Raw genomic sequence first — 26756 nt, 5'->3', positions numbered from 1 at the left:
CAGCCCGGGGGTTAAAGGCGGCGCCAAGGGTGTTAAAGGCGGTTCTCCAGGAGGCAAAGGAGCATGGTGGAAGGACGGTGAGCGGATCATGCACATCGCCACGATGTGTCAATAACAGGGTTATGATTAGCATGCCAGGAAACGGTTGTACAACCACTCATTGAAGAATGCAACAGATAAGGACGGACAAGCAGAAACTGATGGAAGTTTGTGTCTCCTCGCCCTGATATATTACATTCCCCAATGTGTAATCGGTATTACCAACACGTTGGTCTTGACTTGAATAAGGAAGAATCAGGCATAGATCACTTAAATTTGTAAGCTGCAGTTTTATCGTAAGTTTGCTGGTTTCAATATGAATAATTATTTAAGATTTTTGGTGGAAAAGTATACTGTGACGAAACCACGCTTTATCAAACCGATTTTCAAGCTTTCTTTATGGAAAAGTTCTATAACACAAAAAACTTGAAGATCAGTTTATGCAGAAAAGCATGCCTTAAACGTATAAAAGAACTGTAATCACGTCGATTCTTAAACAAAAGAACTGTAGAAACATGTTCACAAAAAAGTGTTAGCTCTTGATTTATAATTGTCTTGCTTTGTGGCCATGAACGCAATGACATGATAACATAAACTGGGTGGCACTCCAGTTAGTATTGTTGTCGCACTTATTAATACAATTAAAACGCACAAGCTCACACTGGATGCCAGTAAACTGGTTCATTTTGCCGCAATTAATCTAATTAAGACAAGAACATCATCATTTGGTTGCAGCGGAGAAGTGGTGTGAGGTTCCACCAAGCCCCGACGCTGCATCTACGTCATGTCTAAAGAGAGGGGGACACATGTGAGTATTGAGCTCCATTAAGCACCATTAAAATATTGTCAATATTTAAGGAATGGTCATTTCAATTTGTGTAGAAGGCATTAAAACGGTCGCCTGGGGAGTAAGAAAAACCGATGTTTTTATTCATTTTCCCGCTAAATTTAGCAGGGACACTGATTTAAAACAAATTACACGCTACGTCAATTTTCCCGCTAAATTTAACGGGAAGTTAATTTGGTATGGAGATCACGCCAAGTGAGATAACGTGGCAACGATTTTCCCACTAAATCTATCGGAGAGACTGAACAGGTGTACTTCTTGTGACGTGAGGTCGCGTGACGACGGTGACATCAATTTTCTGGCCAAATTTAGCGGAGAAACTGAATTCACGTATAGGAAACATGAGGGCAATTTCCCCTCTACATTTACTGGAGGAAATTGTATTGGCTCGTAAGACTCGTGCCGTTAGCTGATGTAACATAAATTTCCCCGCTGAATTTAGCGAGGAAACTAGATTCGTGTTTTGGTCACGTGACGTGAATTCCCCGGCTAAATTTAGCGGGAATTGCACGGACGTACGAACGGACAAAATGTTTTAGAATTGAGGGGGTGGGGGGTTTGATGCTTTAACACTTGCGCATAAACATTGTGTAGAAATTGGGACGACCGACATGATGGCGTCAGAGAGCACGCAACTGGTCGCCAAGTTCCATTTTATTGCAGCTCCACTATGTCTTCTCATACACATATACCGCGACAGTAGTCGGCGCCGAAAAAATGCTTTCACTGGCTGAAAGTGAAGCCCCATATTGGTTGCCAGATAAAGCAAAAATGAAGCTTTGCGCATTATTCATGCGTTGCGTGAAGTAGTTCTTACACAATTTGGTCGTCAAAGGAAGAAATTCGTTGCTTTTAGCCTCCATATGGGGCCGCTGCATAAAAAGGACGACTTGTATTGGAAGCCTGACCTTTTTATTTCTTATTATAGTGATGTACAAATGCTTACATATTCTTAATAGCTCAAACAGGTAAAGTGTATCCAGAAAAGCCATCTCAAATAAACAGTAGCGAATATGAAACTGAGCAGGCGAGCCGGTAAACGATCATAGTGAGAAAAAGAAAAAGAAAAAGAAAAAGAAAAAGAAAAAGAAAAAGAAAAAGAAAGACCTTGAGACTAGGGACAAAAATAGGAACAAATCTTGACAGGTGCTGTCTTGTCCCGTGTTTTTTTGCTTCGAGTCTCGAGGTTTTTTTTTCTTTTTTCTTTTTAATAAGGAAAATTAATCACTTGTCACCTGAAATTTCGCTTGTGCGTTAAGGCATTTTACTTTTACTCCTAATACTATATCTGAGCTGCCGAGCTTTATGCATATTTTCTATCCCTCGCAAAGATGTCAATTATAACTCTTATTAGAAATAAGAAAACAAAAGAGTGCAAGCGTAAGTGCTTTTGGGAAAGATCTTATGGCGAGCGGTGGCCGGGTTCTTTCCAGGTATCACTAAAAAGTGCCAACGCCACCACTTCTCGCGCAGACCACTCAGAGAAGTAAAGACGTTGGCATTTTTAGGAAATAAGAAGAAAGTCACCACTTCGCCATACGCGCTTCAGGAAGTTGTAGCACATTACATGTTTTGTTATAGTGTGGAGAAATTGCGTACATACGTCGAGACTGGAAGGCGCGAATGTTAGCTGGGTGTTGTCTTCTGTGGTGGCAATGTGAATGCCACTTTCTTAGAGTCATTTGGAGTGTGAGACAATGTAGACGGAATGCGCGGAAAACGGAACCAGTAAAACGCGGCAGCGCTGAGCAGCGCTCTGGTGCCAGCTCGCGGCAAAAGAAAAGCAAACACTGAAACATATCTTAACCGGTTACTACCATTGCAGAAAAGTGAGCACGTCTAAACGATAATAACCCCTAGAGGAGGGGAACAGGTGGGACAAAGAGCAAACACAAACCTTCAACAGCTATATATGACTGGTGCGCGCTGAAAAAAGGTCAACTTGTTCCTAGTTTCGAACCAGGAGCCTCTCCATTTTTAGCGGTGCGCTCTACCAACTGAGCAAACCACGAGTTAGACGCCGGTAGAGCGAACGGGTTTTATCAGCTGCCACCAGTACCACACCAACAAAGGTGAACGGCCTGCATTTGAAGGTTATGATGTTAATGCTATTAACGTTAAAGTGCAGTAATCACTTTTCCAAGGAATATTATTGTGTGTACCATTCAGCTCGCTCGAACCTTTGCATTAATTGCATTAACATATTGAGCACGTTTAACAGGTCTGCGTTTTCTCCCCCTGCTTTTCCGTGACTTTCTCTGGCGCTCTTTCTCTGTGGAAACCCGAAGCGCGCTCGTTTCACGGAGCAGAACGACGTTGTATATCTGAACACGTGATGTCTTCCCTATGCCGGGAGTAACGCGGATGCAAACGAACAAGTCGTTCGGCTGGCACCGGTGTCCAATCACCGAGAAGACGAGCACTACGTCGGCATTCTGCTGACAGTCGGCTTATCGACTTCCGTCCCTGTTTGGACGACGGAAATGGTTAAGGCCCGTTCACACTCTTGCGACCGAGTACGACTGAGAGAGACGAGATCTCTTACAACTTCTTAAATGTTTCTAGAATGAGGGAACACACTGACATTGTGGCGCCATCTATGCGGTGACCCTAGAACTGCATTTCACAAAAGCGAAGGTTTTGCGGGATTTCCGAGGTCAAATGTGCGTAATACCCATAGAAAGGCTCGTTTATAACATTGACAAAAGTTTTTCGAGCCAAAAAAGAAAGGATATTTTGCGCGAAAATTTAAAAAATATATGCCGGACCGTTGAGTTTACACTGCTTCCCAATAGATGCCGCCAGTGTGTTCTCTGGTTTAAGAAGTTTTAAGGAACCCAGGTTAAAGAGGTCGCAAGCAGTCGCAAGAGTGTGAACGTGCCTTTAGGTGCAGTCATAAACGTATCGACCAAGATAATGTTCGCAATCTGAAACCGGGCATAGTATGAGCGAAGAAAATGGGTCAGGACGCTCAACACTTCTAGTTTCAGGTGGATATGTTTTTGTTTTGTTTTTCAGTTCTGGCTGTTGGCCAGTGACCCTCGTAGGTTGCAGTGTCTGTCCTCCGCAAGATCTGCGGGAAAGTAGATGCACCACTATTTCAGAATGTAGGAAATAAACAATGATTCGTGGGACTAACTCTTTTTGTTTTCCCTACGAGCGGCACCGATCTGTTTATAAGAAACCTGCTTGAGTGTATCTCTCGTGACGCAGGCGAGACTTTCCACGTTGGACCGCGTTGCTAGCTGCGAATTAGAAAATCTCGGACATTTTTATACAGATCCGCGAAAGAAAAATGCCAATTTTGTCGAGTGTGCTGCGCTATTTTAATCCCATTTAGCGGGAACACGGGTGGGCGTTGTATCGGGTACAATTGGAGCACTCTAACGGCGCGATGCGCAGCTGCAACTGCAGCGATGCGGAAGCGTCGTTACACGCCGGTTCGTTAGAACACTCCGATAGTACTCAATGACACGCTCTTTGGTGTTCCAGTTAACACAGATTAAGACGTTACCTAAGAAAAAAAAAAAAAAAAGGCAACATTTCGAAATGCAACAACGTTGTTTCTTATGCCAGGAGCTGCACTGCCACCTGTATGACGGGCTTCCGTTTTCCCGACGGCCGTCACGAGATGACGCTTCAGTGCGATCGAGAGACTGGCCTGTGGCAACCGCTCCAGCAGTTCCCTAACTGCGAAGGTACGCATCCTGAACCTCGGCGCACTGCCCGTCCTCGTTGCTTACAGTGACTTTGCAATATTACATCCAAATGCTTTAGCATGCAAAAAATCCTTTCGTAAAAGCGTGGGAAGTTTCAGAGAACACGTATCCAATCTCAAATCGTCAGTAAACAACAGGGTTCCTCAATGCGAGTCATTTTTATAGTAGATTTCAGTTTCAAGAAGGTGGCATCCTTTGATCTACCAACTAGCGCGATAAGAGTGAAAGCTGAGCGTTGAAGGGACACTTTCGTGTGCCATGTAAAGATGGTAGGAAAACCAATGCGATATTTGAACATCGGCATTTGATCTTGATCACAGGTAGATCGCTAAGGCTTTACGAGCGCGAGTTCAGAACTTAAGGAAGGATCTAAAAACAAAAAAAAAAAACAATGGCTTGCACGGCGAAAATTGCGGTCCAAAGTTACGTACTCAGGCGCTCATTTGCTTGCCTTTGCTTCAGAGCAGCCTTGCAATTTCCTAAAATGTCCTTGCTTTGTAAGGAAAAAAAAAAAGTGTTTTTTGTCTGTTTTACTGTCCTTTAATACGCCCAACAAACGAAGTAATTTCACAAACGCTTGATCGTGGCACTCGATACTCATTAGCAATTCTAGATCGGAATCAATATTACTCGCATATTTTTTCATGAAATCGAATAAGATATTGCTAATCTAGCGGCTCTGACGTGTTCGTAAAGAGTATGAAGACGGGACACACGTTTTACTATTATAAAACAGAAAAAAGGCTATCGGACTGTCAACTTTCAAATTTCAAGCGGCCTCCACCGCACGCGTGCAAGCATTACGGCTGCTATTAAATGCTGAAAGCTCGCGTCCGTTGTCTTCACCATGTTCAAAGATAGTTCAAAGCTGAGCTAAGTTGTGCTCCATACCGTGGTCACACGAATGGGAGAAGCTTTCACGTAAACTCATGTAAAAACAACTCGAGAATTAGTTTAACTTTTTTTTTTTTTTTTTTAAGATTAGACGATGCACGTGATAACATAGTTAACCCAGAAGCTAATTAGCCGAAATTTATTTTTTGATGAAGTCCGGCGAACGCGAGGCGCGAGTCTTTTATTTTCCCCTTTATTTTCTGACATCGGTCACTAGCTCAAAAATAGTGTGATCGCTTAATTAAAAAGAAATGGTTTCTTCAAGTTAGTTCACTATTTAGCAAACAAAACTGAAAATCACCACCAAGACAGGAACAAACGAAAGCTGACATAGAATAGCGCAAGTCCTATATCTGTTTGTGTACTCGAGCGCAGCTGTGCATTTCACGCTGCGTAGTAGTAACACGATTAACACGGTTGGATGTTGACCGGCAGCCAGGTTTTTGTAAGAAGTATAAAAAGTGCCACTCTCGCGTCGAATGCTCATTGACGTGTTCGCTGTTTTGCATATCGCAGGTCTGTGTTTTCCGCCCTGTCTCAATGGAGGTCGCTGTTATGGCAACAACCATTGTGTTTGCTCCAAGCGGTTTCGAGGAGACCATTGCCAGTACCGTGAGTATAGATGAATATAATGAATTTTTTTATTAAGCTTTTTTAAAATTGCCGTATTTTCATTGAACTACCAATGCGAGAGAAACAGGCCTATTTGTTTTGAAGAACTCCTTAAAAACAAACAGTTCGTATCTTTCGACACGAACGTTGAGACATGTCGTGTCGAAACAGAATTAATGTATTCATGTATACAGAGTATACATCTATACATACATAATCAACGAATTGTGCATGTGTCGCGAAATTCTATCAGAGCCGCTTTTGCGCTTGGAGTTGAGATGTACACAATAATACTCTAAAAATTGGGAAAAAGATCGGCGGTTTTCGGTGGTTTTCACGAACCAAGAACTGGATAGAAAATAAATCCAGGACCCGCCTTTATTTTAATGCTGTCAAAATATATTCACTAAAGACTTTTCCTGCGTTGACTACAGAAATATGAGAGCATGTAAAAAATAGCTCACAAAGAGTTTAAAAGATTTGGTGTCTGTGGGAGTTTCCAACGCACTTCCTGTGCTAATAAAGACGTGAGTCGCCGCGTCCCTTATCAATGTTTCAACTTTACTTTGTAGTTGTGGTGCTTCCCACGTTTGAATGGTGGTATCTAGTGATTTTTGGTGGCGTGGACTGATCAGTAAAATTTATCAAACCCTTATAGTGACCTGTTTTTGTTTTAAAAGTAGAACAACGCAAGCTTTCGCTGAGCGTAAGAAGTTTGCTGTGACATATCCAATCCGAAAAGGCAGTTCAGAATGGCATGCTCTCACGCACATAATCTTTCGTTGCATGCACATACATACACACAAACGGCCGGAGTCTAAACATTTGCGCATGCGCACGTCGCTACTGAACAGGCTGATCACCGAGCGTACACAAATAAGTCTTTGTGCAATTAAACTTGCGGATACTGACTTTTTACACTGGCCAATTCAATTAACATACAATATTACGCAGAAGGTTCCAACTATTTATTCAATTAAAATAACCATAAAAAATTTGCGCTATTTTGCAGATATAATACACTTTGAAAAGGTAATTATTTGTTCACTTGTGCAACTATCTAATTTTTAAAAATGTAAACTTTTTCTGAAAAAAAAAAGAAGTTTTTTTTAAAGCTTTTAAAAGTTTTCGGAAAAGTTACATCTCTATACTCGGTTTCAACTCAAGACAAAAGGAAGTTTTGCGCATTGTCCATACGCCGGGCGAAGTAGTTCTTACAAGATTTGGTTGTCGGAGGAAGGAAGAAGTGATACTTTTGGCGTTTGAAACGTTTACGTCTTGATTAGATAACACATATCTATTTTAAAATAACCTACACATATATTAATTGTCAACATAAAAGAGAAAGTTAGTAATGCTCCTCGAGGAGCCGGAATTTTTTTCACTGCGGTTCTTGAGGTGGAAACGGGTATAATTCTTTTTATTGACGCTCTCCAGGGTTCGTTTTTTAAATTTTAACCTATACCTTATAGGCGGTAAAGGACGCGCCAACTTTTTACTTGATTGCTGTCATGAAACTATAGTAGAAAATAAACTAATTATCAACTTCATGATTTCCTTCATGTCTCATTTTTTTTGCTTGTTTTGAATTTTTTAACGTTAACGTCGCTATAATTACCCCCCCCCCCCCCTTTTCCCCCCTCCCTGCTTCTTGCTTCTCTATGGCAGCGATTGACCTGTGCGACGGGCACATACTGAACTACGGCGGCTCCTGGCACTGCAACCACACGCAACAGGAGACGCTGTGCGAAGTCACCTGCCCGCCAGGATTCGTGTATCCGCACCCGAACCCCATGAGGTACCGCTGCAGCATCGAGGGAATCTGGAATCCTCCCGTTGTGGCCGGATGCATCCCCAGTAAGTTCACATACTTCGTCAGGATACATTATCCGGGCTCAACAACTCTCCAAGCGTCGTTACACTCAATGAGTAATATGGCGCTCCATATATCAACGACAGTAGCACTTACGTGTTTATGTATATAGAGGACAACAATGGAGCGCTATTTTCTTCGAATGTTTTTAAAAATAAATAAACACGGAATACGTTATGGAGACTCGTTGATTGTGAATAAGTATTTTGTACTACAGTTGGTTCTATATTGTTCTTAAAGCTAAAGCTGCAATATTTCGAGAGATTCAGTGATCAAAGATGAAAAAGGTTGGTTACACCCTGACGTGATTTCGTTGATCGAAACTTTATTAGTTGCCCAGACAGTCTTCAAAGATCGCTCGAAGTTTCAAAGAGTCATGGGTGTGGCTGGACTAAACTGCACCAGTGTTAGACTTTTAAAAGCTTACATTTCATTTCATTACGAGGCAGGACAACTTGAAAGTAGGAATACGTCGGTTTTAATATGGTTCTTTGTTCAACGACGTGAATGCCACCAAGTTCTGGCTATCCAGCAGTTTTGCCACGCTTGCAGATAAGCACGTACGTCACATCCGCCACTGGGATGTTGCTTTCAAGATTTGTTTATTTATTTACTTATTTATTTATTTAATATACCTCAAAGCGCCCCTTCGGGCATTGTATAAGGGGGAGTACACGTTTTCGACAAAAATATAAAAAAAATAAATTTCATACATATTTGCTCAAAGACAAGAAACAATGCAAATATACCGCCCCCCCCCCCCCCCCCCCCCCCCAAGAAAAAGTATACACTCGTACACAAACAAAAATAACATATAATACCCACTCAAAAAAAAAAAAAAAATTTTTTTTTCCCACGCTAAGCGAAACTTTGTAGCCAATGAATGGCTTCCGCCAGCAAAAATGAGGCTACCGAAACAAACTTTATAGTTGCAAAACAAAAAAAAAGGTGAATGATTTACTACCGAAGCTTTATCACCCCGGGCATTTTTACTGAGTGGACTCGTATGGGGCTCAAACAGAAAGGACAGACACGAAGGAGCGGACGAGGGCAAGCGCCGGCGTTGGATAATTTTTTGAAAACGGCCAGCTTTGTAGGGCTCTACCAACCTCAGAAGCCGCCGCCTAAGCACGAAACATGGAGGTGTGGTCAGTCGGTAACCGCTTAATGATCTTAAAAGAAAAACAAAACGGCAACGGTGCTAGAGATTGAACCCCGTCCACCGGCGTGGAAGCCGAGTGCGCTGCTAACTGAACTACTAAGCCAGATTTTTAAAAATACTTTATTGCATCTGCGAACGATTTTACGGCGATGACGTCGCGATTGTAGTGAACAGGTTTCGATTATTCCAGGACAGGGGTTTCAAACTCGTTCAAGTCCGGGGGCCACGTAGCCCACCCACAAAAGTCCGAAGGCCGACGAGAGGGAAAGGGGGTGCAACAATATTTTGGTATTAAAAAAAAAAAAAAAAAAAAACAACAAACAAACAAAACACGATAACAACAGCAATTTTGTTTCACCTTGCAGAAGCGGCCGACTCTCCCATCCCAGCGACACCCCAGATATTTTCTAGAGAAGGGACCTCATGCTTTCTGCTTTCTCTAGACCCACCGTTGTGCCAGTGACATCGTTATAGGTTTCATTTGCTTATACAACTATTTTCGGTGCACACCCGATGTGGCAATATTTAAAACGCCTGCGTGCCGACATTTTTGAATAGAACGAGAGCAACAGCATTGTCGTTGCCCTATCGCACTATTGCCATGGTTCAATAGGTATCAAAAAGAAATCTCTTCATACTACGGTGTTTGCTTTTCTGACAATTTTTACAGTAGCACTATAAGAAAATATTCATATTTTAAAGGTATTTTCTGACGGCTAAAAGACCTAACTCATAACATTTTTTTTTCACGGCAGTGGTTTTTGTTCTCATGGATGAAGAAAGAATAAACAATTAAAACAGGGACAACACAACTACATCTTTCCCACGTGAGCGAGAGTTCGTGCAGCCGAGGTGCTTCCTTTAGCAAAAAGCTCGCGCTTGTAGCCTGGTAGTGGTATTGTCGTTCTGGTTGATTAAGAAGCAAATATTTAGACGGAGCAATATTCAATCCAATTTAAAATAAAATAGTGAGCTTAAACAAGTTACACTGTAAGTGCAGAGCTTTTTTCGATCGGAAGGGAATCGATGATATGAAACTATAATTTACGGCACATTTAGTGCTCGAGAAACAAGGATGCTTGCGGGCCGCGTCGCAGAGGGTTGCGGGCTGCATGCGGCCCGCGCGTTTGAGACCCCTGTTTTAGCTTGCGTTAACTCGAACGGTTAAGGCCCCTAAGGCACGGTTCCACCTGTAGGACCTCTGGCGTGGGCATGTCTTTTAATTTTTCTAGCGAATCAAATCCTGAACTTGTTGCTCATTTTGAAAACCCGGGGATCATCGCAGGTGGTGGGTCATTTCTGCCAGGAAACGAGTTGCCTCCGAGCGGTCACTTCGAGCAGACACATATCGACGTGGAAGGGGAGACAACCGGACCTAGGCCTAGACCGCCGTCCGACAACCAGATTGAACAGGAGGTCATCGAACCCCACAAGGAAACAGATGAGACCAAAGGAGGACCGGACGTTCCTGCCGAAGGGGTAAGTTGCAGTGCTGAAAGAACGACATGGTAATCTACCACCTTGAGACCCGGAGAAACAAAATAGCGGTCAATACAACACAACTCTTTTTCGTATCTGAAGGTTTTAGATTATGGTTATTTCATAGCTATATCGCCTCCATAGTGACTTCACTGATGACATCATCACGTCGACGATGACGATGACGTCATTGTGATGCCGTCATCGTCACGTGACCTCACAGGGGTCACGTGACCTCCGTGAGTCACGTGACCCCGGTGAGTCAAATGACCCCGTTAGGTCACGTGACTCTCGTGAGGCGACGGCGACGCCGCTCGGAGGGAGGAGTAGCAGACAGGGTGAGGAGGAGGGAGGAAGGATATACCCAGAGCTGGCCAAATTACTCATACTTTGTAATTAAATTACATTACTAATTCCTTTGCTGAAAATTGCTGAAATGTAATTAAATTACATTACAAATTACCACAGCCAGAAAGTAAATAATTACCATTACAAATTACTTTTAAAAGTAATGACATTACTTTCGCATTACTTTTGTACACTTTTAAATATAAAGGAGCTATTGATAACTTCCTTTTACAGATAACTTTATTTACATTATTTACACAGTTCATGGCACACAGCTAGAACTCTCTGTTGCATGTTTACCGATGGACAGAGGAACGCACGCGACTGATCCGTTTCCCACCCAAACCCGGACAACTATTTTTGGAGATGATTGAGGACCCTACGCGGATTATCTCTGGGTGGGGGAGAACAATTGTCATTGTTCGCAAAATCGCGTCGAGGCCGTTCCACCAGGGGCCTAAGTTCGACCTACTTCCCCTCCTTCGTTTCCCGAGAATGTCAAGCAGAAAAGCTCGAATGGCAGGCACTTACCAGCCCTATTTCTCACAGTGGAAGATAACACAGAGAGGGTACGCAGCATGCATCAGAAAAAGTAAGCGGAAACTTTCAAGAGGGGCCAGAAAACGTCGAATGCAAAACCGCAAAATATAGGTAGAGAATCGCGCTGAGCGGGTTTTCACAGTTCAAGTGAGTGGCAGAAAATGTCTAGCTGGAGGCGGGCGCGAGAGTCGCACCAGCCGCATGAGCATCAGCAACGTAGCGGCGGCCGAAGAGCGTTTTTCGGAAAGGTGTAGAGGAAATAGAAAAAGTAAAATAAAAAGAAAAGCGCTCTTGTGTATTGTGGACACAAAAATATGCCTGGTGCGAAAAAGTAATTAGGTAATTTAATTACAATTACCGTCGCTGGAGTAATTCATTACATTACTAAATTACCTGCTACAAAAAGTAATGAATTACATTACTAATTACTGGAACAAGTAATTAAATTACTGTAATTTCATTACAGTAATTACATTACTGCCAGCTCTGGATTTACCTTCCCCTCGGTACCCTTCCCTCCTCCTCCTCCAGAGCTGCGCTCTAATTCGGAGTTACAGCGAGTTGTAAGCGGCTTTCATTTTTTTTAAGATCTTTTTAAAAATGCGGTTAGTGACACTGTTTTTTTTTCTTTTTTTTTCAGATTCCGCCAGTGAAAGGTAAGAATTAACTTTTTTTTTTTCTAGCAATTCATGCAGGCGATTTGATGTTCTAGCCAAGGTCCGAGTTCTGATTGAAAGACTGTTATTACAACTCTGATTATAGTAGATTACGCGGAAGTACGACAGCAAGACTTAGGCCTCAGGGTATGAACTCTGCTGTTCATTCCTTAACTACAGGAGAAAAACTATTAATGCCTGCGTTCATATTACGTGAATCGGGCCAACCGCGTCTTTTAGTGCACGTTGTTTGAACGTACGACTACGCTACTTACATATTGACACGTTTTCTGTTTGACCCCTTTTTCGTCCGCCGTCTCCGATTTTCTCAAACATATTTTCGGGAACAAAACTGCCAGCCGCGGGAAATGTCAAAAAATGCAAAAGACAAACATACAAACAAACAAACACTAAAACAAAATTAACAAAAACAGACAACATTAATTAGCAAAACAACAACCTAAAACCTCCTAATCACCTTTTTAATCAGTGAAAATAAACACATGGTTCCAATTAGAAACATGCGGAGCGTCATCAAAAATTCCTAAGTGAGTCAATTTCAGGAAGTTTGGAAGCATCTGGAAAGGATGATAAAAAATCCTCCCCGGTTTCGCATCCTACACAACGTTTCAGCCTGCAGTTGGACCTGTACTTGGTTTCAGCTTAAGTCGTGACGCAGCCGACTCTACAGGTTCATGGGACCAATCAAGCAGTGATAAAAGGTCAAGTCACCGGGTCTTTTTTGTTCATGATTGGTTCAGAGATGGTAGAGCACGTGCAGAAACATGGCGTACATCACCACGATGGTGCGCTTTTGGCGCTGTCTGATCGGTCCCATCAACTCGTAGCGTCTGCTACGTCTGGACTTATGGTGAAACAAAGTACACTCTAAAAAAAGGGTGTATCCGTACACCCTTTGTTCCGTATATTACACCCCAAAACTTCAGTTCGACGTACAGCGCACCATAGTCGGTCTGGCGGTACTAACTTTCACGGGAGTCTTGATAGCCGTGTGGTACAACTTATTAAAATAGATAATGTACGTGAAACTGATTTTAAAAAAAAGAAATCGGGGTTTTCTTGGTTCTTCTGAAAAACATCAGTGTTTTCTTTCTGTGGTCTTTGATACGTACTTTAGCTGTAGTACGTACTTTGATACGTACTTTAGCCGTTGTCAAGCCCCTCGTAAAATTTGGAGCCGGCTGTTCGAGTATAGTGTGCTGTAAGTCGCACTAAGGTTTTGGGGTGCATTATATGGGGCATAAGGGTGTAAGGTGACGCCCTTTTTTTAGACTATACAGTCCCCTTTAAGAACGAGTAACGCATTTTCGTTAATTTTTGATGAAATAACGAGAAATGGTATGTAGTCTCTTCCCGGGGGGGGGGGGGGGGGGGGGGGGGGGGGGGGGGGGGGGAACGTGTACGACACGAGTACGCTACATAATTCTCGTTCCCAGCGCGCGTCTGTAGTTTGTACGATGAGAAATCGCTACATGGAGCATAAGGAGATGTGCGCAAGGTATATCGGTATAGCCACAGTTATATCTGAAAACCCGTTAGAAAGCGAGGGGTTATCAACGACGGCAGATATTGCAGGCGGCTATTGCTTCATAAAAGCGACGCGCCTAGAGGAACTGGGAAAATAACGCGTTACTTGCAAGCTGAGGTAACGCGCTCCAGTTACATCGCAGTAACGAGTGAGGCACTTAGCAACTTCTTTTTTTTTTTTTTAGTGAGTAGCGAGGAACGGGATTTGGGTACTCTACTTTAGTAACGCGTGCACGTCTGCCTGGGAACCACTGGCTTTTGAATCTGGTCTCACACGAGTCACATATTGTAGGCTTTCTCGGAATTGAAGCAACAAAATACAAAAATAAAATCGAAGCCCCCCTCCCAAAAAAAATGCAACGCGAAACGCGTCAGGTTTTAAGAACGCTAGGGTGCAATCGTCTGACCTTAAGTTTTACGCAATAGAAATACATGACAACATGAAAGCATTACTGGGAAACATGAATAGTGAAAAAAAAAAGAAGAAAAAAAAAAGAGGTGCACTCGTGGACAAAAAATAAATAAAAAAAAAAACACAGGAATATTCTTGAAACCCGATTAGAGTTAAGCGTTTGACGCGTTACGCTTAGCGTCCCAGCACAAATCGAATTTCTAGATTAAAACGTTTCTTAGAACTCATAATTCGCGTCGCCTTCCGCGTTGAAGAGGAAGATCTAGACGCCGCACGTTTTCTAAAAGAAAAAAAAATCGAATTTTTCTCGGTTGCAGTAAGAAGAAATGCGTCTATCCTTAAAAGTACGTAGGGGATTCCAATTTCATCGAGCTGGTTCTCTTGGGCCCCGTTGACAAGATGAGATTATAATGATTTTTAAGCCTATATTTGTACGTCCCCTTTCTAAAACTTCAGTTTTATAAAACTGCAAGTTCAAGAGGTGAGACTCTTGTCACGCCTCTTGTGGCAAAATTATAGTAAATTTTTTTCTGGTCCTTAGACGAAAATGGAATGGAACGAAGATGAGAATAGACCTAGGAATTACTCGGAATATTTTACGAAACATAGAAGAAAAACTGCATAAAAAATTCCCATTCATACTCCTTGTGACTAGTTGCGTGCAGTACAGGCGAAGGCAACGCCAGGCGAGGGGAGAAAGGGCAAGCACTAGGAAGACTGGAAAGGGGGCGAGAAACCTCCTCTCCTCTCTAACGTTCCTAGTGCTCTCCCTTTCTCCCCTCGCTTTTCGCCCCTCGCTTCTCCCGTCCCGCTTTCCTAGTGGTCGCCCTTTCTACCTTCGCCTGGCGTTGCCTTCGCCTACACTGCACCCAACTAGTGACACGGAGTACTAAAAAAAAAGGAGGAAATTTTGTCTGTACCGACATGCAGTGCGAGAGAACGAACGAACTACTCAGATTTTTCCCAGGATTATTTCACGAAGGAATATTTAGCTGTAGTTTACTCGTCCCGTATTATTTGCTCTACTGTTCACCGTGAAAGGACGTGAGAAAGCTAAGACAAAGCGAATACATGCTCAAGAATGACCTTTCCCGATAATCAGTCTGGCCACTCTGATCACTATCATCACCTAAAGGCGCGTTCACACTCTTGCAACCGAGTACGACCGAGAAAGACTTCTAGGGACCGGATGCACTGAGCGGAGCTGGTCCTAAGAGATCGCAAGAGGCTTAAAAACCGGTTTGGTCTCTCTCGGTCGCACTCGGTTGCAAGAGTGTGAACGGGCCTTTAGTGTATGGCATCTGTGCCGCACTAAGGGCGGCCTTTTGAGGCTGATGAATGAGTAACTTTAAAATGCTCTCAAGCGAAGGATGCGAGACCTGAACATGTAAGACGTTAACAGGACGCGATGCACAAATTAGATACAAGCACTGTGTCAGCGCCCATTTTGGATTCGCGCGCAATCTATGTCTACGCATTAAAGTTGGCTCTAAAGTTACCTCGATGACTGGAGTTTGATCAAGGTTATTTATGAGTCAACACTCAGTACTGACTGCTTCTTTCGTGCAACCTCCGAAACCGACACAAATCGTGAAAGAGCTTTCTTTATATGTGGTAAAGAACTAATTCTCACCTGACGTTGGCGCGTGAGAGTCGTCGTGCAAGATGATTTACATTTTCATGACGGCCTTCAGTACAAGGTGTCCACCCAAACCATTTAGTCTTTTTTCACCAGAAAAAAAAAAAAGATTATGGATCGCAGAACGCTTATTCTCCGCCCAAATGTAGCGCTAACAACCCTCTCTTATAACTTTTGAATAAGAAAATGGTTAAGTTAGAAACTTTGGCATTTGGGTCGGACAGCTAGCGCCACATTTATGCATAGAATAAACGTTCTGCGAAAAATAGATTTTTTTTTTTTTTTGCGGTGAAAATACATCGTATACTTTTTTGGGAAATCGTTGTACAACAAAAATTAAACTTCTATTTGAACCACCAGGCGACGCTGAATTTTCGAAAAGTGTATATTCACGGATGTCGGTTCGCGCAGAACCAGCCGTGAAATCGAGCGGCGTTTGCACCACCTGGGGCCAGTTCCAGTTCAAGAGCTTCGATGGCACCCTGTACCGCTTCGCCGGTGCCTGCAGTTACGTGTTGCTCAAGGACTGCCAGCACGACGAGGCCTTCTCGATCAACCTGGAGCACTCCCAGGGCTGCCCAGAGTCGCCCGATTGCACCAGGACCCTGCACATTGTCTCTGGAATAGAGCGAGTCTCGATACCGTTGACCAAGGGGGCTGTTCGCGACCTGTCCACTCTGGTCAGCCACATGCCATCTCTGATCGCTCAGGAGGCCGGAACTTACCTCGTGCTGCAAAGCCCGCATGGATTCACCCTGTGGTTGGACGAGGTATGGTGGTGACTTGCATTCGAAGCTTTCAAGTGCAACGTATGTATCTCAATCAGAACTGCGGGTGGCATACTTTGTTTGTCTTCACCACCTGACGGTCTGCATTCCTGACATTCGACCTGCCAATATCTTGTTTAGTTTAAGATAGCCAAGCTTTTTACATACGCTTAAGACGCAAACGGCTAACCAGCCACGCCTGCTTTTGCTCAAGACCAGGTGTCACAAACATGACATTGTGTGGACAACAAGGAATTAGCACAGAATCATCGTTCCTTTTGGTTCATTATAAAAATGCGAAGTCACGTTTGTGTAATAAAGCTCAATGAATAGAAACATCGACAAATGTGGTCTAACTAACATTCTTAAACAGTTAATTGCACTGCAGCCATAAAAAGTATAGATTTCATTACTGTAGTAAACGCATATCAGTTTTTTTACCTTTTTCACTGATAACAGAAACACACTGACACGAATTATCTTGGAAAAACTAATTGATTTGTTGAAAAATAACACTATCTGCAACGTTTATATGTGACCGGTATGAGAAGCTCTCCAAATGTGCAAATTAAACCCTTCTTCTGTTCAAAGTACAATCGAATTGTATATACATCGATCCACCAGACGAAGGAGAACGAAAGACCACACGTGGAGAATAATTTGTTGTATGAAAGTTTAGACAGACTGAAGCTAGTCTGCCCCAAGGTTCATCTAATCGTTCTCTTGTGGATGAGCAATTTAGCCAATTCAGTACCACCGCTGGCTTGAGGCTTTTAATGTGCATCATGGAGTAGTAATACAGTAGCGCACGGCGGTACGATGCTCATCCAGATCAAAGCAGGCAGGGGCGGGGTTGCTAGCACTTTGTCAGCAGCCGTTTTGTGCGGTTTACAATCGTCAACAGGTCATGTAATATTTTGAAAGGGAGCAGACATGAAGTTTGAAAGCAAGGGAAGAAGACTTTCTAAGAGTTCATGATTGGATGTCTAGACGAGACACGAATGCATAGAAGCAGGAAATAAGAGATCTTAAAGAAGCATTCTGGAAACTCGTCGGAGATTTCAAAGGGACTTGTTTGAAGTTATATTTTACTAGCTACTAGCTTAAGCTCATTTTTCGAGGAGCATTTTTCGAGTTCCTTCTACCAACTTAGACTTCCTTCGCGTTTCGTTTAAAATAACGTGTTGGCGAACAAAATATAATTGGCTTGGACATAACTCGTTTTTTTATGTTGGGGAGCCGTGTTGCGTGTATCTCTGCCTCGTGAGACTAGGCGGTAAATGAGCGATAACAAAAAAAGTACCGGGAAACCGTCTATGTTTGGAAAGTCGCATCTTTAACATGAAACTTATAGTCTAGTCGCACTACCGCGTAAAACACCGGAAACATTGTTTTTTGTCGAACCAAGCTATTCTCTAACGTGCCACTGGTTCACAGACATCTTTGATGTCCAGTTGGCGCAGCTCAGCACTAAAGAAATGTTGCTAACAAGAAGATATTCACATGGCTGTGAAACTTGTTGTACGTTCTTCTTGTGGGAGGAGAGCCTTATTAAATTTGCGTAAGAAAATAGGAAACACGTACTCCTCTGAAGCGCTTTATCGTATTCTCGTAAGAAAAAACAAAACAAAAAAAAAGCTTCATTTCGTATTGTGCTAATAGGAACTGGTTTGTGGCAGACGCGGGTTCTTTGACACAAACCGACTGGGATTCTGAAACAAGATGTTCACAAAATTTGACCTACTGTTTCAGGAATCTGTGCAGCTGCGAGTAACACCAGCGCTGCGGGCCTCTGCATGCGGTCTGTGCGGCCACTACGACGGAGAACCTTCCAATGACTTGGTTCCCATGGACGGCAGCGGGGCTCTCAGTGCCAGAGATTTCGCGATCTCCTGGTCGCTCGAAAGAGGTGAGCGAGCGGGACACTGCACTGACAATCAATGCCAGGTTTAGTGCCTCCAAATAAATACAGATGTACAAGTAAATGAACACACCAATAAGACGATGGACGGAAAATATTACAACGTATTTGTGAAGGATGTTATTATCAACGTTATCATATGATTGATGTGACAGGAAGGATTATTGTATGCTCGTATCCATCAACTGAATGTTAAACACGATTAAAATTTTAATTATAAATAAAGGTGGGCGAATAGTAGTTCAAATCGAATATCGTTGTATGCCGATTGACGTACTTCTATTTCTTCTATTTTAATACCTTAGGAACCTTGCAGTCAGGGTATTAAACAGGGGAGTAGGTTTAAAGAAAGTGCGATAATAAAAATTCGCGGAACGAGTCAACGTTTTGAGTGGAGACAATGAATTCAAGCAGGCCGCCCCAGTCCGCAAATGCCGCCGGGAAAAATGGTTTAAATAGTGACGTATTTCGACTAAAAAGAAGACCAACTTTTGGTCAACATGAGCTGATATGAGAGGAGGTGTCAATATGAATGAGATATCTAGGTGATCGTCGTAATAAAACCTGCGAAAATGGCACTGTTTAGTAATATGCACACGTGCACATAAATGAGTCAAATATAAATTTTGTTCAAGTTCAGTGACGGAAGCAAACCTGGAGTCGACTGAGATGTTATAAAGCAAGCTGCCCGGCTCTGAAGTGATTTTATGTCAGATGCAAAGTATTTAAGATGAGCCTCCGAGAAAGATGATGCTTATTCTAATTCTGGGCGTACTAACATGACGTATGCGAGGCGTTTGACAGATGAGGACGCGAGACGAAGATTACAGCGTAGAAAACAGAGTGCGGTTTGCATCGGGAATGACAATGTCAATATGAGTTTTTCAGGAAAGGTCGTGAGTACAGTGAACGCCAAGATATTTGTAAGTTGAGACGGAATCTAAGTTGGAGTTACCAATATAGCAGGAAACGTAAAGATGCTGGCGAGTTCAAAAAAAAAAAAAGGGATTTAGATTTGGAAACATTTAAAATCATTTGCCACTTGAACACCATGCGTTAATTCTGTCAAGATCAGTCTGTAGATTAAGTGAGTCATTTGTGTTAGGTATGAGTCTGCAGATCATGCAGTCATCGGCAAACAGATGGACCGTAGAGGATAGTGAAAGGAGGAGATAATTCATGTACACAAGAATAAGCAAGGGTCAAAGAATAGAACCTTGCGGTATGCCAGAGGTTACAGGAGCGCTTAGAGAACGGCAGTTGCTGACGTGCACATGCTGGGTTCGATAGGAGTGGAAATTTTCAATCCATGTTATAACGGAAGGATCAAGGGAAAGTGTGGACAACTAGCCGATAGATGGGGCCAGCGTGTGTTCTCTCGTTGGAAGATATTTAAAGAGGGTTTAAGGCACACGGTCGTAAGCACCCACAACCAGGCTTTCTTCTTACTGTAGTAATGGACTTCAAGATGATGCTGCAGGAACGCAGTTATATAAGTATAAAATAATATCACACGAAGCACGTCAAGATTACCGATCCTAGAGACCTGTGGTTTTTGTGGCCATGTCGATCAAAGCGTAGCCGGAAATTCGTGGACAATTATAAAAATTCAGGTGGCTGTGTGTTTTTTTTTTTGGTTTCAGACTGCTTCCACGGCGGACACGAACGAGATGCGTGCGCCATTCAGTCGAGCGAAGACAGAGATGTGTTCCAAAAGGCGTTCGACAGCTGTTCGATGGTCTTCAACGACATCTACAAGGACTGCCACCAGGCGAGTCTTGTTTCGCCTAATTTTAACTGTAATTTACATCTATTTTCATCAGATATGTCGGAAACAAAATTTACTTATTCTTTTTAAAATTAACTTTAAAATGGCTGATTGAAAACCGAACAAACATTTGAGAGTGGCTTTCTCTCACTTGACTATGCTTGCACATTCTTGAGAGTTGTACAATTTTTATTGTTGTGAACAGTCTTATAGCCCTTCTTTTTCTTGTTTCAAAAAATTTCTGTTTTGAATTGACTCTGCAACGATGAAGAAAGTGATTTGAATACCCACCATATGCGCTGTCTTATTTACATCTGTATATGACTTTGTTTGTTTGAAGTCAAGCAAAAATTTTCTCCGTGATTTTTTATTATCTTAATTTTATTGTGCAGATTTATATGCAAGCTTGGCGCCTGAATAAGCTAAACTGACCCAAAAAGCAATTAAAAAAAATTTAGAATGCCGCGCCAAAACAATTTGAACGCATTTGTTCAGCAAAACATCGACAACATCGGCAACTTTTCCGCTTGCATCTGATTGTTACAAGTCTTTGAGGCTGAAACAGAGAGGCTGCGCAAGGCTGTCTTGTACTATAACAAACTAACTACCTTCACGAGGTAGCTGCTGGTACGGCTCGATATTTTTCTCTCGATCGCCTACATGGTTCAAGTTTATACAAACTATTATGAAGGTTATTTTAAGTTATTTATCGACCTCGGACCTCATGACTGGACATTGGGGAGTGCAGCTGGATCTCAAGAACTTTAGAAAAAATGATTTATTACATCAGGCGGCTTACTTTACTTCGAGTGACAATCTTTCAGATTTTACTATTCACTCACGGCCTTCAAATTCTTATTATTCCACAGAGCATTTGCTTATTTATCTTCTCCCCAAGAAAATAAAATTATCGGTCATTTGATAGTATGTCGCATGATGTCATCTGATATTATTTGAAAAACTGAAAAATTAAAATGTCCTAAAATAGAAAGCTTAGAAGTGATGCCACTGCAATGCGCGGGTAAAGAAAAGAATAAAGTAAGCAATAGAATAAGACATACATTGACACATGTGCAAATTTTTTGAGAACACTGTGCAACACGCGTGGCGCGAACGCAAGAAAGGCTTTTTTTATATTTAGAACGCAAAATATGACCAATTATAGGTTGGTGCCAAACACCTCGTGACCATTTTATGTATAATTACACGTACACCGTGCAATGTTTTGTGGAAATAAGAGAGGTTTGATATGACACAAGCTTTTCGAAATTCAGTTTCGCAACATTGATAGCTATCATCATCATCACCTCAGTGCATGACATCTGTGCCAAAGTAATGGAGACGTTTCTGTGGCTGATGAAGGAAGATGTTGAAGATTACGTTCGGCACGTCAGTACAACAGAACTCACAAGTTAAGTACAACGGCTGCGTAATGGCCCATTCACACTCTTACAACCGAGTACGACCGATAGAGACGAGACCTGTTGAAACCTCTTAAAATTTCTTAGGACGAGGGAACACACTGGCACTCTTCCGCCATCTATACCCTGGAACTCCATTTCACGTGAGCGAAGGTTTTGCGGGATTTCCTAGGTCAAATGTGCGTAATACCTATAAAAAAGGCTCGTTAATGACGTGGACAAAAGTTTTTCGAGCCAAGAAAGAAAGGATAATGCGCGAGAGAAATAGTAAATCTGCCGGACCGCCAAGTTTACACTGCTACCCATTAGATGGCGCCAGAGTGCTTTCTCGTTGTAAGAGATATTAAGAGGTTCCAAGGCATCCGGTTCTAAGATGTCGCAAGTGTGTGAAAGGGCCTTAAGCGTTTCTTTCTGAGTGTGGTCCGATCAATCTCCTGGCACAAGTTTGGCCCTGAAGCCTATTGATGGCAGAAATTCAAATAATTTGCGCCATCAATTTTCGTCGCTTTGGAGTGGTCACTCCTTATGTACACACCATCGAAACTGAAACAAATCTAGAAAGAACTATCATCATCATCATCATCATTTATTATTCCTTGAAGGCCCAAAGGGCATTATACAAGGGAGTGAACACTTTAAAAGAACAATGAGGTAATAAAGACAAAAAAACAAACAAAAAATTCTAATCTGTATCAACATGCGAAAGTGTCGGCACCTGATGAAATACAGTTCCATGACCGCCATTAATTTGTCCAAAGTGCAACTGCTTTCTGAGTCACCAGATGGCAGTGATCTTTGAAAAGGGTATATTCGAAACTGGAAGTGACGAGACAGGTAACAATTTAATTCCTTTCTTTTTTCGCAACCAGGTCCTGAAGCCCCATCCTTTCTTCGAGGCTTGCAAGCAGGACTGCTGCGACAAGAAATCTCCTTCCGGCTGCGAGTGTGCCACGCTCGAGGAATACTTCCGGGAATGCCAGAGACTCGGTGTCCACGTAAAGTCTTCCTGGAGAGAAAACACCGTCTGCCGTGAGTAGCACAATGCGAGATACCAAAATCGGCGGAAAGTTTTGAACACCGAAAGGAACGAGCACAAAACATACGCGACGCTCAATGGCACAACCCTCATTTTTGTTTTTCTTGTAGTATGAGCCGCGGTTTTGTTTTCTTGCCATATTCATAAATACTCCGTTCACCCCTAAGTAGAGACTGCGGTGGAAGCTGCATGCTTTGAATACAGTGCTGTTAGAAATTAATAGGAAGTGGGACTCATGCCCTTGCGTCTGGTATTTGGCGAAACGCTGCTTTGAACAGTCCTGTAGACTACACCGTAGTTGAACTTTCCCTCAGTATAATAAACCACCCGACTCATCCATGGTTCTCGAGGTCTCGCTGTGTAATCACGTCTCTTTCAGTCGATAACCACGTTTTCCAGAATAGAGTGCAGCTTGTATCCAACCGACCCACTTGGAAAATACGGTGAAGAAGTTTGAGAGGATATATTTCGCTGATTCATCAGCATCCGCTTTTAGGAGTAGAGATTTCTTTACGCCGTCCATGCGTGTCTCCCGTTTTTCCGAGAAAAGGAGCCGCTTCACGGGGTTCGGAGACGATCAGGCTGACGACCCGTTTCTTGGATTTCCTCCGGGACAACCGCAGAGGCGACCTGCACGAACGGCACAGAGTGGCGGGAGTGCGGCCCAGCGTGTCGGGCCACGTGTTCGGACCCCGAGCCGGCCTGCTCGGTGAACCAGTGCGTGTGCGGCTGTCACTGTCCCGAGGGAACGCTGTGGCAGGGCGACCGCTGCGTAGTCCCGAGCGAGTGTGGCTGCTCGTACCGCGGACGGGACTACAAATCAGGCGACAGGGTGGACGAGGACTGCAACACTTGGTGAGTAATGGTTCAACACCGCCGGACGAGGAATTAGAGCGTGTCTGGGCACCGAAGCTCGACTCGGCAGTTCTTGGCTCGGTCACAAAGAATGGACGCCCTCGAAGAAATTGATAGCTTTCAGGAGAAAGGATTGCCAGCTTTCGGGAGAACAAAAAGAAAGTCAAGAGGTATCGCTGTTGGAACTCTACATGGAGATAATCGTTTTACTGGTCACTGGATTGAGTGGCGTTTATAAATAACTGGTACTGCACTGCCGGAATACATTTATTCGCAGTTGAAGTTTAATATTGCTCGGGGTGCATATTAGGTGATGATCGAGATGCTAATATGTTCTGGGTACAGAAGGGATCTGACACCTTAATGGCAGCAATCTGGTGATCTAAAAATACCACGGGACAAAGGAACATAAAAATGAGCTCATGGACACAGCTCTGATAATTAAGGGAGCATATTTTGCATAGTTAGAAAGTATCATATTAAAAATGGCGTTGACTCTTTCTGCTACGGCGTCCCAGAAAGAGGTTTGGGATACAAACAACAAAACAACAACAACAACAGCAACAACGCTATGCAAATTTGATTGCCCTGAAATGAATTTCTACAAAACTTTTGTATACGTAGAGAAACGAAGTATATACACAAAAGAAAAGGACGTATGATGCGTGCACCTTTAAAGTACAATGAGAATGTGTTTCGCCCACACAAAGATTGGGAATCAGATTTGTTCGTGTAGGAAAGTTACTAGCGACATTAACAAAAGCTTTCGACCATCAGTAACATAATAAGTGGCATATCAAATATCGCAAAGCGGCTTTGGGTTTTATATATATCCAACTTGCTCGATGAACACACGTGCGCACTTGTAAAAGTACTACGCGTTTTAGGGACTAAAAAAACCGGATTTTTTTTATCCCGCGTAAATAAAGCATGCATCGCAGGAAGCTTAAACTCTGACGTTACCTGGATTGAAAGACAATTGAGAAAGACAACGCACTTTAATGAGCCGACGTCCACCTAAGTCTAATAATGCCGAAACATGAACTTACATTGTGGACGCAAGTGGGATTTATAAAAAAAAAAAAAAAAAAAAATGGTTGTCAGCAAGAGAGAGAATAAAGTCGTTTTTTTCCTGCTAACAAGTTTTCTTTTTTTTTTTTTTTACTGAAATAGATGCAGCAGGCACCCAAAATGTCATTTCTTGATTTGTCGATAATAGGCTTAGTAGGATATCAGCTGCCAAAAAAATTTCGTCTTTCTCCCTTATCTTTTGATCCAGGTAACGTCATGTTCTCAAACGATCGCATTCTATGCCTACCACTAGAGCCACATTCTAACGGAGTATGAGTTTTCTGCGTTGCATAGATTATTTCCAAAGAGCATGAAAACACGTTTTTTTCTTCTTCTTATGAATGGCTTGTACTTTGAATGGGGGTACGTACTCTTCGATTCTCAGAACTAACCCAGCTTCAGGCCGTTATTTGACAACATCGAACTTATAGTTGGCGACCTCCCAAGTTCAAAGCATGCTCGAAGAATATCATATCTGAACATAAAAAAGTAGAAAATTAATATTTATTTCATTATTTATGAAACCAAAAATGAAAACTTTAATTGTCTAGAACCCTCCATCTAATTATGCTGGCTCATATATGCATAAAAATGGTTGTGTTGTCTTATTAAAGAAGCACGTGCCTATGTTTTTGCCATAACGGAAGCCGCGTCCGAAGGAGGATTAATGAACCTTTTCCAGTAACGAGCGTCGTCTGGGGAGCTCTCTGTAACCTAGGAATGAAGGGCAGCCCAATATGCCTCCGCCTGTCAAAATGCATTGGCATCGTGCCGTGCGGGTATAACGTTCTTTACTTCCTTCCGTACTCCCTACTACCAATACTCAACAAGGAATCGTCAAAAAAGACGAAATACGCGCAAAAATAGGTGCTGAATATGTTGAACGTGAGGAACTTTACCCCCCCCCCCCCCCCCCCCCCGAAAATGGCGACAGCGAAAACCAAGCTAAGGGGACAAGGTTTACGCACGCGCGGAAGCTCACTGGAAAAAAGCTACATTGCCTACAGAACTCCCGCAGAACGCATTTGGAGAACGCTGATATTATCTAGGATCTTTTCACTCTTACCGTAATCTCTGATTGCCCTTATATCGTCTCTACTCCAGATGGCCGATTTAGCTCTCCTGGAGCCCTAATCTACACGGCGGGACCGAGAGAGACCAGGCAACCAGGTCATCGCCGCCTGCTGCGAATGGTCAGCGGTGCCGAGCTGACCAATCGCAGCAGGCGGGCTGTCGCGGTCCCCCCGTCCCGCCTGATCCCGCTCTGTAGATTAGGGCCCCAGGAGTCAAGTTTTGGTCAGAGTCAGAGCAAGAACGTTCTCGGTTACCGACTGCATGAGGCGCCACAGCCTACGCATAATCAAACGATGAGACATTGTGGACCCGTTCGCCAATGCGAAATTGGACAATATTTTTTGGTGTGAACGTCTCACCAACATAAACATAGCCAGAGAGGTACCACAGCCTCTGATAAGCACTCCTTTATTTACCGGTAGATGTGAGCTTGTGTCTGGCAGCAGACAACGCGAGATTTGAAAGCGTAGCGCAGGTTGACAATGGTTTCCAACGCGAAAAAGCACACGACCTCAAATTCGGCCCACGGCCGACTCCACTTTGCCGCGGCGCTTGTTCCGTAGCAGACGACTAACTTTTTTTCGAATTGTCAGTAAACGACGTAGGGTGTTTTATGTTTTATTTTTGTTTGCGAATGACGCTCCCTAGCAAGGAAACCACGTTCTTCGCTCGCGTTAGCCGACGGATCGTCTACAAACGTTAACTTCGCTCGCTACGCGAGAGGTGAAATAGATCTCGTACTCGGGGTGACTAAATTTATCCCCCTGGAGAACACGGATATTGCCGCAAGTTTTTATCCCCTAAAGAATTAAATGCAAAAAATAAAGTACCACCAACAACTATTTTGCAGTTAAGTTTTATACTACCAAATTGCCGTTTACCGATATTTTTAAAACGTTCAAAATTGAGGAATGTTTTAGCCTAATGTATTAACACAAACTTATCAAAAAAGAATAGCTTTGGAGGTGACAACCTGAGGAAGTCACAGCGGTAAAAAAATTAATCTAGAAAAGCGGAGACAAAATTCGAAGAAAATCGTAAAATGCAGCTTCATGTAGCTTGATGTACGCGTCTC

General features: G+C 42.9%; 1 protein-coding gene across 1 annotated transcript; it reads left to right on the top strand.

The window, feature by feature from the left end:
- Nucleotides 1-779: 779 nt before the first annotated feature.
- Nucleotides 780-23778, top strand: LOC115311696 (SCO-spondin). Its single transcript, XM_042287089.1, has 12 exons — nucleotides 780-847; nucleotides 4463-4584; nucleotides 6016-6111; nucleotides 7780-7968; nucleotides 10432-10625; nucleotides 12154-12169; nucleotides 16180-16538; nucleotides 18288-18444; nucleotides 20100-20227; nucleotides 22515-22674; nucleotides 23305-23536; nucleotides 23661-23778. Coding segments are annotated over exons 1-12 (1773 nt in total). The 5' UTR covers nucleotides 780-845.
- The last annotated feature ends 2978 nt before the right edge of the window (nucleotides 23779-26756 follow it).

The sequence above is a fragment of the Ixodes scapularis genome, unplaced genomic scaffold (genome assembly GCF_016920785.2).
Source record: "Ixodes scapularis isolate PalLabHiFi unplaced genomic scaffold, ASM1692078v2 PGA_scaffold8__174_contigs__length_109621045, whole genome shotgun sequence".
Lineage (NCBI taxonomy): Eukaryota > Metazoa > Arthropoda > Arachnida > Ixodida > Ixodidae > Ixodes > Ixodes scapularis.
The sequence above is the reverse complement of the archived record's forward strand: the minus strand, read 5'-3'. Positions and strand labels throughout refer to the sequence as shown.

Excerpts from the sequence above, each read along its gene's own strand:
- LOC115311696 (XM_042287089.1), top strand. Across the intron at positions 7,969-10,431 it reads TGTGGCCGGATGCATCCCCA|GTGGTGGGTCATTTCTGCCA; the intron begins GTAAGTTCACAT and ends GGATCATCGCAG. Across the intron at positions 18,445-20,099 it reads CTCCTGGTCGCTCGAAAGAG|ACTGCTTCCACGGCGGACAC; the intron begins GTGAGCGAGCGG and ends TTTTGGTTTCAG.